Below are 16,340 nucleotides of genomic sequence, written 5' to 3'. Positions count from 1 at the left end.
ATTTCAGCAAGACAATGCCAAGCCACGTCTTACAACAGCATGGCTTTATAGTAAAAGAGTGCAGGTACTAGACTGGCCTGCCTGTAGTCCAGACCTGACTCCCATTGAAAATGTGTGGTGCAATACAAAGCCTAAAATACCACAACGGAGTCCCCGGACTGTTGAACAACTTAAGCTGTACATTAAGCAAGAATGGGAAAGAATTCCACCTGAGAAGCTTGAAAAATTGGTCTCCTCAGTTCCTAAACGTTTACAGAGTAATGTTAAAAGGAAAGGCCATGTAACACAGTGGTAAAAATGCCCCTGTGCCAACTTTTTTGCATTAAATTCTAAGTTAATGATTATTTGCTAAAAAAAATGTTATTTCTTAGTTCAAACATTAAATTCAATTAAATGTAAGTTGAAAAGGATCTGCAAATCATTGTATTGTGTTTTTATTTACGAATTACACAACGTGCCAACTTCACTGGTTTTGGTTTTTGTACTATGATTCCTGCTGATATCGTATTGATTTTATATCTGGACACGGTCAACACTGAAGGTTCCAATATGAGTATCGTATCAGAAGTGAAAAAGTGGTATCGGGACACCGCTTGAAATTTGTAGTTTTCAATTTGCATCGCTGTCATACTTACAGTGGAACATAGATTTGAGTATAAAACAAAAACTGTGGTCTATCTTTAGGAATGGAGTGGTTTTGGACAACAAGGCAGGTGTATACGAGATGGCAATGCCGGATGATGACCAGCATACGCTGAAGCTGATGAAAGTAAAGAGTGCTGACATTGGAGAGATGATGTTTGTAGCCTCCAACAAGTATGGGAGTGATAGCTGCACCTTTACTGTGGAAATGGCAGGTAAGCACCACCACTCCGCATCTGTTGCTCTCGTTCTGTCAGTCTCAGTCATGCAACCGTCCACAGCTCCCCCGACATTTGAAACCATAATGGAGGATATCGACGTGTGTTGTGGTGAGACCCCTCGCTTTGCTGTGGTTGTGGAGGGCAGACCAGTTCCAGACATTCTCTGGTTCAAGGTTTGTATCCATATGTTGAGTGCATTCCCAAAGACGAGGTATGGTTTGATTTTCTGCGCTTTTTTTCCAGAATGACGCTCTCCTGTCCGAGGGCAGTCATTACACGTTTGTGTACGATGATAACGAATGTTCCCTGCTGGTCCTCAACGCTTGTCAAGGAGACTCTGGCGTCTACACCTGCACCGCAAGGAACTTGGCAGGTTCTGTGTCCTGCAAAGCCGAACTCACAGTTCATGAAGGTGAGACAATAACTCGAGTGGCAATACTCCATAAAATGATACATTTATACTCATGTATGTCATAACAAATTGACCTACTATGCTCATATAGCTTTAAGCAAAGAGGAGCCAATGGAAGATGAGGAGACAATCTTGAGGAAACTCCGAAGACTGACTGACCAGTATGATATTCACAAGGAAATTGGAAGGTAAGGTATTTTGGGTTGAACCTGCAGACGTTAGAGTATATAGCTACAGAATCCATGTCTTTATGGGAATCATCCTACTAATTCATATAGACCATAGCTATTCAACTGTTCTGGGGGCCGCATTTCAAGAAAGCTAAGAGCCGGCGAGCTGGACTTCTCTTTTCACCATTAGTCCTATTTTGAGACCCGCATCTTTTGCAGTGGACATTTGGAATTACACATTTCGGAAAAAATGTACCCCACACATCCATCCTCTTTATTTTTACCCGGGGAAGGGTCGCAGAAAAGCCCAGACTCCAACCAGCTTGTTCCGGGGGATCTCAAGGCATTCCCAGGGCAGCTGGCAGACATACTCTTTCCAATGAGTCTTGGGTCCTCCCCGTGGCCTCCTACCGGTCGAACATGCCGTGAACACCTCCCCAGGAAGGCTTCCGGGGAGCATCCTAACCAGATACCCAAACCACCTCAACTGAAACCTCTCGATTCGGAAGAGCAGCAACTTTTTTGCGAGGTCCTCTGGAATGACAGAGCTTTTCACCCTTTATCTATGGGAGATCCCTGTCACCCTAAGAAGGAAACTGATTTTGGTCGCTTGTACGAGCTACAGTATCTTGTCCTTTCGGTCCCAATCCAAACCTCATGACCTGAAAAAGAGGATAAGAACGTATATCGATTGGTAAATTGAGAGCTTTGCCTTCTGGGTTAGCTCCCTCTTTACCACAACGGGCCGATGCAGAGTCCGCATCAATGCCGACGCCCCACCGATCCGCCTGTTGATCTCACGATCCGCTCTTCCATCACTCGTGAATAAGACCCCGATGTACATGAACTCCTTGATTTGGGACAGGATCTCATCCCCAACTCAAAGATAGCACTCAACCCTTTTCCGGACTCTGACTTTAAAGGCCTACTGAAATGCGATTTTCTTATTTAAACGGGGATAGCAGGTCCATTCTATGTGTCATACTTGATCATTTCGCGATATTGCCATATTTTTGCTGAAAGGATTTAGTAGAGAACATAGACGATAAAGTTCGCAACTTTTGGTCGCTGATAAAAAAGCCTTGCCTGTACCGGAAGTAGCAGACGATATGCGCGTGACGTCACAGGTTGTGGAGCTCCTCACATCTGCACATTGTTTACAATCATGGCCACCAGCAGCGAGAGCGATTCGGACCGAGAAAGCGACGATTTCCCCATTAATTTGAGCGAGGATGAAAGATTTGTGGATGAGGAAAGTGAGAGTGAAGGACTAGAGGGCAGTGGAAGCGATTCAGATAGGGAAGATGCTGTGAGAGGCGGGTGGGACCTGATATTCAGCTGGGAATGACTAAAACAGTAAATAAACACAAGACATATATATACTCTATTAGCCACAACACAACCAGGCTTATATTAAATATGCCACAAATTAATCCCGCATAACAAACACCTCCGCCCTTCCGTCCATACAACCCGCCAATACAACTCAAACACCTGCACAACACACTCAATCACACAGCCCAAAGTACCGTTCACCTCCCCAAAGTTCATACAGCACATATATTTCCCTAAAGTCCCCAAAGTTACGTACGTGACATGCACATAGCGGCACGCACGTACGGGCAAGCGATCAAATGTTTGGAAGCCGCAACTGCGTACTCAAGGTACCGCGTCTGCATATCCAACTCAGAGTCCTCCTGGTAAGAGTCTCTGTTGTCCCAGTTCTCCACAGGCCAATGTTAAAGCTTGACTGTCATCTTTCGGGGATGTAAACAATGAAACACCGGCTACGTGTTTGTGTTGCTGCAGCCGGCCGCTAATACACCGCTTCCCACCTACAGCTTTCTTCTTTGCTGTCTCCATTGTTCATTGAAAAAATTGCAAAAGATTCACCGACACAGATGTCCAGAATACTGTGGAATTTTGCGATGAAAACAGAAGACTTAATAGCTGGCCACAATGCTGTCCCAAAATGTCCTCTACAATCCGTGACGTCACGCGCAGGCGTCATCATACCGAGACGTTTTCAGCAGGATATTTCGCGCGGAATTTAAAATTGCACTTTAGTAATCCAACCCGGCCGTATTGGCATGTGTTGCAATGTTAAGATTTCATCATTGATATACAAACTATCAGACTGCGTGGTCGGTAGTAGTGGGTTAACCCCTGTTATGCAAAACCCAAGTGTGCACTGCGAAGAACACTGGCTGTCAGGAGGTTACAATTAATCTGCCATACTTTAAGAGTTTTACTTCATGAAATGGCTAGTCATAAATTAAAAATAAAACAAGATATATTGTTTCCATTGGTGCAACATCCTTTATACAACATAAGCACTTTGCTGTTTTTAAAGACCTATTGCAAAAAAGCTATGGTTAGGGATCATCTCGATGACACCGTCTAGTGTTTTTAAATGTTACTCTCTCACAAGTTTTGAACTGACACTCGGGGGCCGGTCTCGTGTCATTTCCTGGCCGGATTTGGCCAGTTGAATGGAACCACCTGCTCAGCATTCTACAGACTTTACAGCACATTAAAACTCAGTGTTGAAAAGACCTTGGTGTTTTTTTTTTTTATCCCCCAGAGGTGCATTTTCCTACATAAAACGTGTGACCCAGAAGGAAGACAAATTGGAGTACGCTGCCAAGTTCATTTCCACAAGAGCTAAGAAGAAAACCTCTGCTCTGCGAGAGATGAGACTTCTCTCCAAGATGGACCATGAACGAGTTCTCCTCTTTCATGATGCCTTTGAGAAAAAGAATGCAGTCATCATCCTCACTGAAATGTATCCTTATTAGGCTCGGGCGAGAAGATGCTGTGAAATGAGTAACTCATATATTCTATTTGAACTGGTAAAAATACACATTGGGCCTGATCTACTAAGATCGAAATAACACGTGCTAAACAGCATGTGCAATCTATAAAATTGCATTTAGTATTAGTGGGTGTGTTGCATGTGATCTACTAATTGCTACTATTGTGTGTACAATAATAACAAGTGCAAATGTGGTGCAGACTGCCCTTTTTGAATAAGGTTTTTGCATGTATTATCAGCATTATGTTCCCATGGAAACACTCATTTCCCTACACATTCATGTTATTATGTGGTATTTTACAATGTTGAACAAGCAAAACATATTTATTATCTGTAACACCTTTTTCTGCCATATAGAATCTCAATCTAGACACCAGAAACTATCTTACACCGCAACACATTTATTCCTCTGGAATGATCCGAACGCAAGAAAATGCATATTGCAAGATGTTTTTTTTCCTAAAGGAGATATATTATAATAATTATATTTCCTAAATGAAAAAACAAATGCCATTAAAAGAAAAAAAAAAAACACAGACACCAAAACGCATCAAAACAATTTGTTTAGATCAGTCCCTTAAAAGGTTCATATTATGATTTTTGTCTATATTTAAAACATTTCCATGCATGTGGTCTAGATAGTATGTAATGGTGGTTCTTTTGTAAAATCTTTTAATAAATCGGATATATATGCGATGTGTCCTCAATGTGAATGCTACCATGCTCCGGTCGCATTCATCATCATAATTATTTGCCAAAATAGATGGTTATAAAATAAATAGTTGACAACGGAGCAGAAAACAGGTTAAAAATAATGTTTTAGGAACTCAACGCTAAACTTCCATCACTCTTGTCTCCAACTGCTTGCAAAGCAAATTATTCCGTAAAACTCCGAGAGGCAAAATACCTTCTTAATCTTCTATGTTTAATTTGATTCCACAAAATCCTTGAAATTGCTACAAATGCGCCAGTACTCAGGCCGATTAAAACTGAAGCCATTTATACTTCCATAAACACTGCAGTGCGTGCGACGTCATGACATCATGTGCACATGCGGGTCGGATTGCATTCACATTAGAAATTGATTTTTTTTTTGTAATGTGATCGGATTTGACAAAAAAAAATCAGAAGTTGACAGCCGACCCTCTAGTGTAAACGTAACCTTAGTGACTCCAACTTTGGACTAAATTGGCGGACTTGCGCAAAGCTCTTTGGGTAAAACTTTACCATAACATAACCAGCAACACAGAAGTCACTAGCTACTCAAATTTCGAGCGGCTCGTTTAGAGCAAGTATTGAGAAAGGAAAGATTGTTTTCTAAATATATCTGCCAAGCCTGTATGGTTTGATTTACATTTTTATAATTTTTATAAATACACAAAAATAGGTGCCAGAAGTTAAGAAAAGTTGGTGTTGCATAATAGAACCCCTTTAAGTCATCCAGCAGCAGATATAAAATTATGAAATTATATTGCTGAATAGTCAAACTGTCGAATATTTTAATTTTTGACGGTCCATATATGTTGACAAGCACACCTAGGATGGCGCTACAGTGCCACCGACTCCTTGATCACCCCCTGGGTGGTGAGGGGAGCAGTGGGCAGCAGCGGTGGCCGCACCCGGGAATCATTTTTGTTGATTTAACCCCCAATTCCAACCCTTGATGCTGAGTGTCAAGCAGGGAGGTAATGGGTCCAATTTTTATAGTCTTTTTATAACTTTTTCTCACAGCTACTTTTATGCAACTGCCAGTTTACATGTCCTTACTAGACATGGTAAATACAGATGCAAAACAGCAGCCAAAGATCAGTTTCAGTCTTGATAAATCACAGTGTGTGCTATAATCAATTTTGTACATACTCCTCCCGGTAGTGTGGGTGTTCTGATGATGACAATATATTCTGCATATTCAAGAAGACGGACATAAATATACTGCGCTCGCTATTTTTCTCATTTAAGCGTGTCAGGTTCAAACACTGGTGACATCTATTAAACAGGCAAGAAGCAAGGAATCATGCAGAGACGGAGTTAAATTTTGCTCAATTGAGGAGAGACATTTTTTTAGGCTGTACTCTAGTTACAGATCCAAACTAGGCTCTAAAGTCCAGTCCTCGTGCTTCCTCTATTTATTTGGGAGGTCCCTGGTTACATCACTGAAGCTGCTGCTGAAGGAGGTGGAGTAATCAGCAGCCCCAGACACAATATATGATTATACAAAAATGCAAATGTTCTGACAGTCGTGATATCGCCCTGTCTCTGCTTTGGCTGCGTCACGGCGGTGTTCGGCCTTGGCAGTAAGCAGGCCGTTCCTGGACACAGACACTGATACGAGACGACTTCCAATCTTTGGATTTGCAAGTAGGGATGTCCGATAATGGCTTTTTGCCGATATCCGATATTCCGATATTGTCCAACTCTTTAGTTACCGATACCGATATCAACCGATACTGATGTATACAGTTGTGGAATTAACACATTATTATGCCTAATTTGGACAACCAGGTATGGTGAAGATAAGGTCCTTTTTAAAAATAATAATAAAATAAAATAAGATAAATAAATTAAAACATTTTCTTGAATAAAAAAAGAAAGTAAAACAATATAAAAACAGTTACATAGAAACTAGTAATTAATGAAAATGAGTAAAATTAACTGTTAAAGGTTAGTACTATTAGTGGACCAGCAGCACGCACAATCATGTGTGCTTACGGACTGTATCCCTTGCAGACTGTATTGATCTATATTGATATATAATGTAGGAACCAGAATATTAATAACAGAAGGAAACAACCCTTTTGTGTGAATGAGTGTGAATGGGGGAGGGAGGTTTTTTGGGTTGGTGCACTAATTGTAAGTGTATCTTGTGTTTTTTATGTTGATTTAATAAAAAAAAAAATCGATACCGATAATAAAAAAAACTATACCGATAATTTCCGATATTACATTTTAAAGCATTTATCGGCCGATAATATCGGCCTTTGCAAGTCGTCTCTTTGCACAGATAGAAAAGTACTACTTCAACGCAATTGATAATAACTATAGCAACGGCCCTTAACCACAAGAGTTGTGTGATAATTTATACATAATTATTCTAACAAAGAGTCACAATTATCCGGGCACGAGTTTAGTAGATCAGCTTTGCATGCGCTATCAAGTTTGTTTTATCACACGCAAACCTTTAGTAGATCAGGCCCACTGTGTTGTTATTTTTTTCAATGAGTTTTCCAGTTTTCAATAGAAACAAAAAAATCCTGGTCAGTTTATCTTAATTGACACGTTAAGATGCCACGAGGAGATTCTTGACAGATTTACACGGAAATCTCCACTGTTGGAGTCTGATGTAAGTTCATGTAATGTGTCGTGACTGCAAGGTCTTGCGAGTTTCTCGTAAGAAACATTTCAACATGTTCATGCTTCGAACCCTAGGTGCATTCGTGCATTAGACAGTTGCTTGAGGGTTTGGATTACCTTCATCATGTCAACATCCTGCACCTCGATATTAAGGTACGTATTCGTCAGATTCTTTTGAATATTCTTTGAAATAATTGAGTGAAGGAGATTGAAGAATCATATAAATACTGTACCACTGCTGCACTTATGCCAGTAATAATGCTTCTTTTATGGCATAAGTGTATGTTATTTCTAAAAACGTCTAATTCGTATTTTGGAAGTTCCAGTCCACTTTTATTGGAATGTTTTTTCGCATTTTCAAGGTATGGTGGAACCTCGATTACAAATTTAATTAGTTCTAGAATATCCATCCATCCATATTCTTCCGCTTATCAGAGGTCGGGTCGCGGGGGCAGCAGCCTAAGCAGGGAAGCCCAGACTTCCCTCTCCCTAGCCACTTCGTCCAGCTCTTCCCGGGGGATCCCGAGGCGTTCCCAGGCCAGCCGGGAGACATAGTCTTCCCAACGTAGTTCTAGAATAGGATTCATGAATATAAAACTTTGTATTTTTAAGTACGTTTTTACATAGGAAACAATGCACACTTAAAAAATGGGTTCAAGCCTCGACAAATGTCCATATTTTAGTGAAAGTTTCAGTGAAAGTTTGTTTAAAACATTTTCTCTAAAAATCACACGAAAACTTAGTCCAACTAAAACCTAGGTGTACAATTTATTGTACAAACCCCAAAACCAGTGAAGTTGGCACGTTGTGTAAATCGTAAATAAAAACAAAATGCAATTATTTGCAAATCCTTATCAACCTATATTCAATTGAATAGACTGCAAAACCAAGATACTTAACGTTCCAACTGGAAAACTTTATTTTTTGCAAATATTAGCTCATTTGGAATTTGATGCCTGCAAAATGTTTCAAAAAAGCTGGCACAAGTGGCAAAACAGACTGAGAAAGTTGAGGAATGCTCATCAAACACTTCTTTGGAACATCCCACAGGTGAACAGGCTATTTTGGAACAGGTGGGTGACATGATTGTGTATAAAAAGAACCATTCGGATTGTTCTAGGCACAAAGTTCAACAGCCAGCATCTGTGATGGTATGGGGGTGTATTAGTGCCCAAGGCATGGGTAACTTACACATCTGTGAAGGCGCCATTAATGCTGAAAGGTACACACAGGTTTTGGAGCAACATATGTTGCCATCCAAGCAACGTTATCATGGACGCCCCTGCTTATTTCAGCAAGACAATGCCAAGCCACGTCTTACAACAGTGTGGCTTTGTAGCATACTTGCCAACCCTCCCGTTTTTAGCGGGAGAATCCCGATATTCAGTGCCTCTCCCGACAACCTCCCGGCAGAGATTTTCTCCCGACAAACTCCCGGTATTCAGCCGGAGCTGGAGGCCACGCCCCCTCCAGCTCAATGCGGACCTGAGACTGAGTGGGGACAGCCTGTTCTCACGTCCGCTTTCCCACAAAATAAACAGCTTGCCTGCCCAAAGACGTCATAACATCTAGGGCTTTTATAGAGTGCACAACTGCGCACACAACAAGGAGACGAAGCAGAAGAACGAGGAAATTACAGACATGGCGGCCGAAATGATATACTCATCATGAACGGAGAAGTTAAACAGGACAATATTGCCATCTAATGGATAGCCACTGGAACACTGAAATTCAAGTATTTTTTTTTTTCTATGTAAATAAAATACAAATAAATAAAAAAATATATATAGCTAGAATATATATATATATATATATATATATATATATATATATATATATATATATATATATATATATATATATATATATATATATATATATATATATATATATATATATTATATATATATATATATATATATATATATATATATATATATATATATATATATATATATATATATATATATATATATATATATATATATATATATATATATATATATATGAAATACTCGAGTTGGTGAATTCTAGCTGTAAATAACCACGCCCCCAACCACGCCCTCCCCCGCCCCAAACAGAATACATAATGTATTCTTTTAAGCCACAACGAGATTGAAGTGTATATTTGTGCCTTTTTCCTCAGCCTGATAACATCCTTATGGCAGATGCACATAGTGATCAGATCCGAATCTGTGACTTCGGCAACGCGTTGGAGATCACTCCGGATGAGGCTCAGTATTGCAAATACGGCACACCGGAATTTGTTGCCCCGGAAATTGTCAATCAGACTCCTGTGTCAAAAGCAACTGACATCTGGTAAAAAAAAAAAAAGCTTCACAATACATTTCTTATTACTCTTGAACAAGTTAGTCTTACTCTCATCATTCTGTTCCTGTCAGGCCAGTTGGAGTTATTGCATACCTGTGGTGAGTAAAACCATGTTATTTTCCATTTTACTACAGGTTTTTAGTCCTGGATAAGTAAATGTTCCTCCTGCCCCATTATGAAATGCAAATCTTATCTTTGTCGTCAGTTTGACAGGAGTTTCTCCGTTTGCCGGTGAAAATGACCGCTTCTCCGTGATGAACATCAGGAACTATAATGTGGCGTTTGAGGAGAACATGTTTGCTCATCTGTCAAGAGAGGCCAAAGGTTTCATCATTAAGCTGCTGGTTGCAGACAGACTGTGAGTAACTCTTCCAAAAGCTATTAGGAGTGCTAAAGGACAAGAAATGTTGGTATTCAGTTGAGTTCAGTTTCAGTTCATTTTGAAAAGGGATACGATACAATGTAATTCATCGCGTATTTCCAGTTGTTTCATTACAGCCGGTCCGAAAAGGAGTGGCAAATCTTATTTAATCCTACCTCTTTTCATATTATTGCAGTTTTATCCAAATGTCCTTGTTCTCTGTTTGTAACACAACAGTGAATACATACATAAATTATAAGTAAATACCGTATTTTTCGCAGTTCTTTTCATAGTTTGCGATTTATACTCTGGAGCGATTTATGTGTGAAATTATTAACACATTACCGTAAAATATCAAATATTATTTATCTCATTCACGTAAGAGACTAGACGTATATCAGCGTATCGCCACACACACACGTCAACCAATAAAAATGTGGCGAGGGCGGGTCATGGCAGAAGTGCATTGTAAAAAAAAAAAAAAGATGCTACCTGCTACTACTTCCGTACCTATGAAAATTGATAATTTCAACGTTGGCGGTAACTTATAAAAACTGAGAAGGGCTGAACAAAAATGGCACCGAAAAGGAAGTCATATGCTGCAGGTTACAAGCTGGAAGTAGTGAAATATGCAGCAGAAAACAGCAGTCGAGCTGCAGAAAGAAAGTTTGGAGTAAGCGAGAAACTTGTAAGGGACTGGCGAAAAATTTCCCCCAAAAATGCGACTTATACTCTAGTGCAGACCTGGGCAAATTAAGGCCCGGGGGCCACATGCGGCCCGTTGAGCTTTTCAATCTGGCCCGCCGGACATTCCCAAATTTTTTTTTTAGATGTTTAAGATGGAAACTAGAGCTGCCATTATGATGTGTAAGTCTTCAACTATACAAAGTATTTCAATGGTTGGAATCTGCGCTTTGGGATGACATACCGGTTACTATGGTAATCTAATTAGTTACAATGGTAATCTAATTAGTTACTATGGTCATCTAATTAGTTACTATGGTAATGTACGTCACAGCAGCTCAGACGAGGCACCAAGCAGTGTGGGCGGGAAGCGTTTCCACAGACGCGGAAGGAGATTTTCACAACAAAGTTCTAAAGCTTAGTGATACATCAGATATATCAGATTGTCGGTGGGTTTATTTTGTACCCTTCGCGTTCATATTTCACTGTTTGTTGCATTTTTGTTGCGTTTCACTTGATTGTAAAATATGTTGATCGAAAGGGGGTGTGGCGTTCACATTTTGTCTATATTCAGTGTTTTATCGTTCATAGAAAAATTTAAAATTCCAATACGTTTTTTAAGGCGGTCTGTCATAACGTTTTTAGCATTGAATCAGACATTATTGTGAGGTTTTGTATTAGTGTTCCTAAAAATAGATATACCGGCCCCCAGACACTTTTTTTTTCTCTAAATGTGGCCCCCTAGTCAAAATAATTGCCCAGGACTGCTCTAGTGCGACTTATATATGTTTTTTTCCTTCTTTATTATGCATTTTCGGCCGGTGCGACTTATACTCCGGAGTGACTTATAATCCGAAAAATACGGTAATAAATACCGTAATTTCCGGACTATAAGCCGCTACTTTTTCCCCTCGTTCTGGTCCCTGCGGCTTATAAAAGGGTGCGGCTTATATACGGCCTGTTCTTCTCCGACACCGACGAAGAGGATTTCGGTGGTTTTAGTACGCAGGAGGAAGACGATGACACAATGATTAAAGACTGACTTTTCATATACCGGTAGCCTGGTTATTTTGATAACGTACAGGCGAGCACTTTGTATTACTTTGCACCATCGTATTATTTGTACTCTGCACGAATGCTGTTCGCCATGTCAAAGATGTGAAAGTTTGATTGAATGATTGAAAGATTTATTGTTAATAAATGGGACGCTTTGCGTTCCCAAACAGTCATCTCTGTCCCGACAATCCCCTCCGTGGTAGCAGGAACCCCTATATCGGGGGTCACCAACGCGGTGCCCACGGGCACCAGGTAGCCCGTAAGGACCAGATGAGTAGCCCGCTGGCCTGTTCTAAAAATAGCTCAAATAGCAGCACTTACCAGTGAGCTGCCTCTATTTTTTAAATTGTATTTATTTACTAGCAAGCTGGTCTCGACATTTTTAATTCTAAGAGACAAAACTCAAATAGAATTTGAAAATCCAAGAAAATATTTGAAAGACTTGGTCTTCACTTGTTTGAATAAATTCATACATTTTTTTTCTTTGCTTCTTATAACTTTCAGAAAGACAATTTTAGAGAAAAAATACAACCTTAAAAATGATTTTAGGATTTTTAAACACATATACCTTTTTACCTTTTAAATTCCTTCCTCTTCTTTCCTGACAATTTAAATCAATGTTCAAGTAAATTTATATTTTTTATTGTAAAGAATAATAAATACATTTTAATTTAATTCTTCATTTTAGCTTCTGTTTTTTCGACGAAGAATATTTGTGAAATATTTCTTCAAACTTATTACGATTAGAATTCAAAAAAATTATTCTGGCAAATCTAGAAAATCTGTAGAATCAAATTTAAATCTTATTTCAAAGTCTTTTGAAATTCTTTTAAATTTTTCGTTCTGGAAAATGTAGAAGAAATATTAATTTGTCTTTGTTAGAAATATAGCTTGGTCTAATTTGTTATATATTCTAACAAAGTGTAAATTGGATTTTAACCTATTTAAAACATGTCATCAAAATTCTAAAATTAATCTTAATCAGGAAAAATTACTAATGATCTTCCATAAAATCTTTTTTAAATTTTTTCAAAAAGATTCGAATTAGCTCGTTTTTCTCTTCTTTTTTTCGGTTGAATTTTGAATTTTAAAGAGTCGAAATTGAAGATAAACTATGTTTCAAAATGTAATTGTCATTTTTTTTCGTGTTTTCTCCTCTTTTAAACCGTTCAATTAAGTGTAAATATCATTAATTATGAATAATAACACAGAGTTAAAGGTAAATTGAGCAAATTGGCTATTTCTGGCAATTTATTTAAGTGTGTATCAAACTGGTAGCCCTTCGCAATAATCAGTACCCAAGAAGTAGCTCTTGGTTTCAAAAAGGTTGGTGACCTCTGCCCTATATACTACGGTAATTACACATCAAAACCCTGCGGCTTATAGTCGGGTGCGGCTTATATATGGAGCAATCTGTATTTTCCCCTAAATTTAGCTGGTGCGGCTTATAGTCAGGTGCGGCTTATAGTCCGGAAATTACGGTAAATAAATATACCATAAGTAAGTAAACAAATATTAAGTACATAATCATGATATCTTTTTTTTGTATGTATACGAAAAAAATCTAATCAGTTTTTGCTGACAAATATTACGGTTCAGATAGTATATTATGAACAGAAACAATTGGAAAATGCGGTCATCCGTGGTGATGTATTTGTCGTCACAATAAAGTATATTTTAGTGATATATATTTTTTTTCAAACAGCAAAATTTTAATGTTTCTTGATTTTCTTTTAGGAGACCTGACACTCAAGAATGTCTCAGACATCCCTGGTTCAAGGTACAGCATGCACTTTCAGAAAAAAAAAATCAATAAATCAATGGTACTACAGTGTACATATACATACACATACATAAATGTCACAGGTGGGAACAATAGGAGTGTAATCAATTGAGCTGATCAAGTTTGCAAAGGATGACGTTGCTGAATGTGATGGATCTACAGTTATTTTACAACTGTATGCTATTCAAAAAGTGACTGTATTAAGACAGCGTTAAACGTCACGTTCGCTAGAAATATTTCAATAAATAATAAATGGGTTGTACTTGTATAGCGCTTTTCTACCTTCAAGGTACTCAAAGTGCTTTGACAGTATTTCCACATTCACCCATTCACACACACATTCACACACTGATGGCGGGAGCTGCCATGCAAGGCGCTAACCAGCAGCCATCAGGAGCAAGGGTGAAGTGTCTTGCCCAAGGACACAACGGACGTGACTAGGATGGTAGAAGGTGGGGATTGAACCCCAGTTACCAGCAACCCTCCGTTTGCTGGCACGGCCACTCTACCAACTTCGCCACGCCATAAAAAAATCCACGGTATTTCCCGTCACGAGATATCACAGAATTTTTCGGGCTATAAGGCGCACTTAAAAGCCTTTCATTTTCTCAAAAATCGAAAATGAGCTTTATAACCCTGTGTGCTTAATGTAGATTATTTCTGGTTGTGCTTACAGACCTCAAAGCAATTTCATTTGGTACATGGTGTAATGATAAGTGTGACCAGTAGATGGCAGTCACACATAAGAGACAGGTGTAGACTGCAAGATGATGCTAGCAAGCTAGCCCAAAACTTTGATGTTTCATTGACGATAGAGAAGATTATACACGGCGCTCAAAAATCTGTAGAAATATTTTAGTATGACTTTGGTAAGCTACAGAAGCCACAACCCTTGTAGATTGTCGGAGGATTACAGCTACCGTAGTCACATGTATTGTGCTTCAACATACGGGTGTTATTATGGTGTATAAGGAACCCAAAATGGCACTTATTAGGAAACATTATCTGGCGTTTTGTTTCGACTTATTATGCAAAACCAACTTTTCTTACCTATTTTTTGCTGATGTGTATTTGGGATCTGCATAAGTCTAGAATATCTGGGCGCTTCTACCATTTTAGCCCGCGCCAACACCATAGTCACTAAGCCATTTCTTTTTCTATATCCTCGTTGCAATTTCTAATATAACGTAGCGTACAGTTCTAACTATTATCTGTCAGTAGACTCGCTATGGAAGCACTAAAAACTACCGGTTTAACAAAGATGACGGGAAGAACATGCTGTCAAAGTGGAGCCACGTAAATGAGACCGGCCACAAAACGGCGCATCCTGAAGAGACGGTCGGAAAGCGGCTTCAACATTTTGACCAAAGAATATCTCTCCGACCTCCTTCAGCCTTACTGCCCCACCCGATCCCTAAGATCAGCCGATCAGCTGCTGCTGACGGACCCTGACACAAGGCTGAAGCTTAGAGGTGACAGAGCTTTCGCCGCTGCTGCTCCCAAGCTCTGGAACGACCTACCTCTGAGTGTTAGACAAGCCTCCTCTCTTCCTGTTTTTAAATCTCTCTTAAAAACATACTTTTATTCCATGGCTTTTAACACTGAGTGATATCCATCCTGCAGTGGCGCCCCATAATACACCTGCTGTGAACCTGTTTTTATGTTTTATTTATTTTATTTATTTATATTTTATCGTGTTCTGTTTGTGTTGTGTTGTGTTTGCTCGGTACTCGTATTATCTTTTAACCTGCCCATTGTACAGCACTTTGGCTACCCCTGTGGTAAATTTTAAATGTGCTTTATAAATAAAGTTGATTTGATTTGATTTGATTTGATTTGAAAGAAACAATATTACATGGTATGTAGACCACAAGGACGTGTTTTAAATGAGCGAACAAAAATCCTAATATTATAATTTGGTGCACCTTTTGTATGAAAAAAGACCCGAATAGACCCGCTGATCGGCAGTGCACCTTATAATCTAAGCCCTATAGTCCAAAAATGACTGTACTTCAAACATGAGGGTTTGATAGTGACCTCTATGTTTTTATCTACATCTCTTATGTAGTGTTGATTTTCTCCTGCATTATGATTAAGACTCATGATATTGTTTGTAATAAATGAAAGCTCATTGACGATCTATTCCCCACTCCCACACAGGTGGAAATTGAAATAGGAATGAAACAGACGATGGTATACTGTACAAACATACATACACTTAGAATGAGGAGTGATGTACAAATTTACTGTTGCAATGAAATTGTTTTTTTTTTATAAACTACAGTGCCAGCTAAAAAGATGCAAACTTTTAGACCTTGTTTTGTGCCTACGCAACCTTTAAAAATGAGAGCCCAAAACAAGATATCTTTGTCAATTCATTGTTGTTTTTCTATACAGACTTTTAGCCAGGGGGCAGCTATAAATACAGAGGCAATGAAGAAGTTTGTATCTCGCAGAAAATGGCAGGTAATGAATAAATACAAATTACACAATAATACACACAATGGTCCAGGA

General features: G+C 39.0%; 1 protein-coding gene across 8 annotated transcripts in view; it reads left to right on the top strand.

Moving 5' to 3' along the window:
- The window catches only part of spegb (striated muscle enriched protein kinase b), a 97,971-nt gene that overhangs the window by 62,674 nt on the left and 18,957 nt on the right, over positions 1-16,340 (top strand). For all 8 annotated transcript variants that reach the window (XM_062067593.1, XM_062067595.1, XM_062067592.1 and 5 more), the window contains exons 18-29: positions 685-857; positions 924-1,036; positions 1,107-1,275; positions 1,367-1,463; positions 4,030-4,230; positions 7,543-7,600; positions 7,687-7,764; positions 9,758-9,930; positions 10,014-10,040; positions 10,148-10,300; positions 13,781-13,823; positions 16,224-16,292. In XM_062067593.1, coding sequence (XP_061923577.1) covers positions 685-857; positions 924-1,036; positions 1,107-1,275; positions 1,367-1,463; positions 4,030-4,230; positions 7,543-7,600; positions 7,687-7,764; positions 9,758-9,930; positions 10,014-10,040; positions 10,148-10,300; positions 13,781-13,823; positions 16,224-16,292 — 1,354 coding nt within the window. The remainder of the gene's footprint in view (positions 1-684; positions 858-923; positions 1,037-1,106; positions 1,276-1,366; positions 1,464-4,029; positions 4,231-7,542; positions 7,601-7,686; positions 7,765-9,757; positions 9,931-10,013; positions 10,041-10,147; positions 10,301-13,780; positions 13,824-16,223; positions 16,293-16,340) is intronic.

Source organism: Entelurus aequoreus, linkage group LG13, assembly GCF_033978785.1.
Source record: "Entelurus aequoreus isolate RoL-2023_Sb linkage group LG13, RoL_Eaeq_v1.1, whole genome shotgun sequence".
NCBI classification, from domain to species: Eukaryota; Metazoa; Chordata; class Actinopteri; order Syngnathiformes; family Syngnathidae; genus Entelurus; species Entelurus aequoreus.
This window is presented reverse-complemented; position numbering and strand designations above follow the sequence as displayed.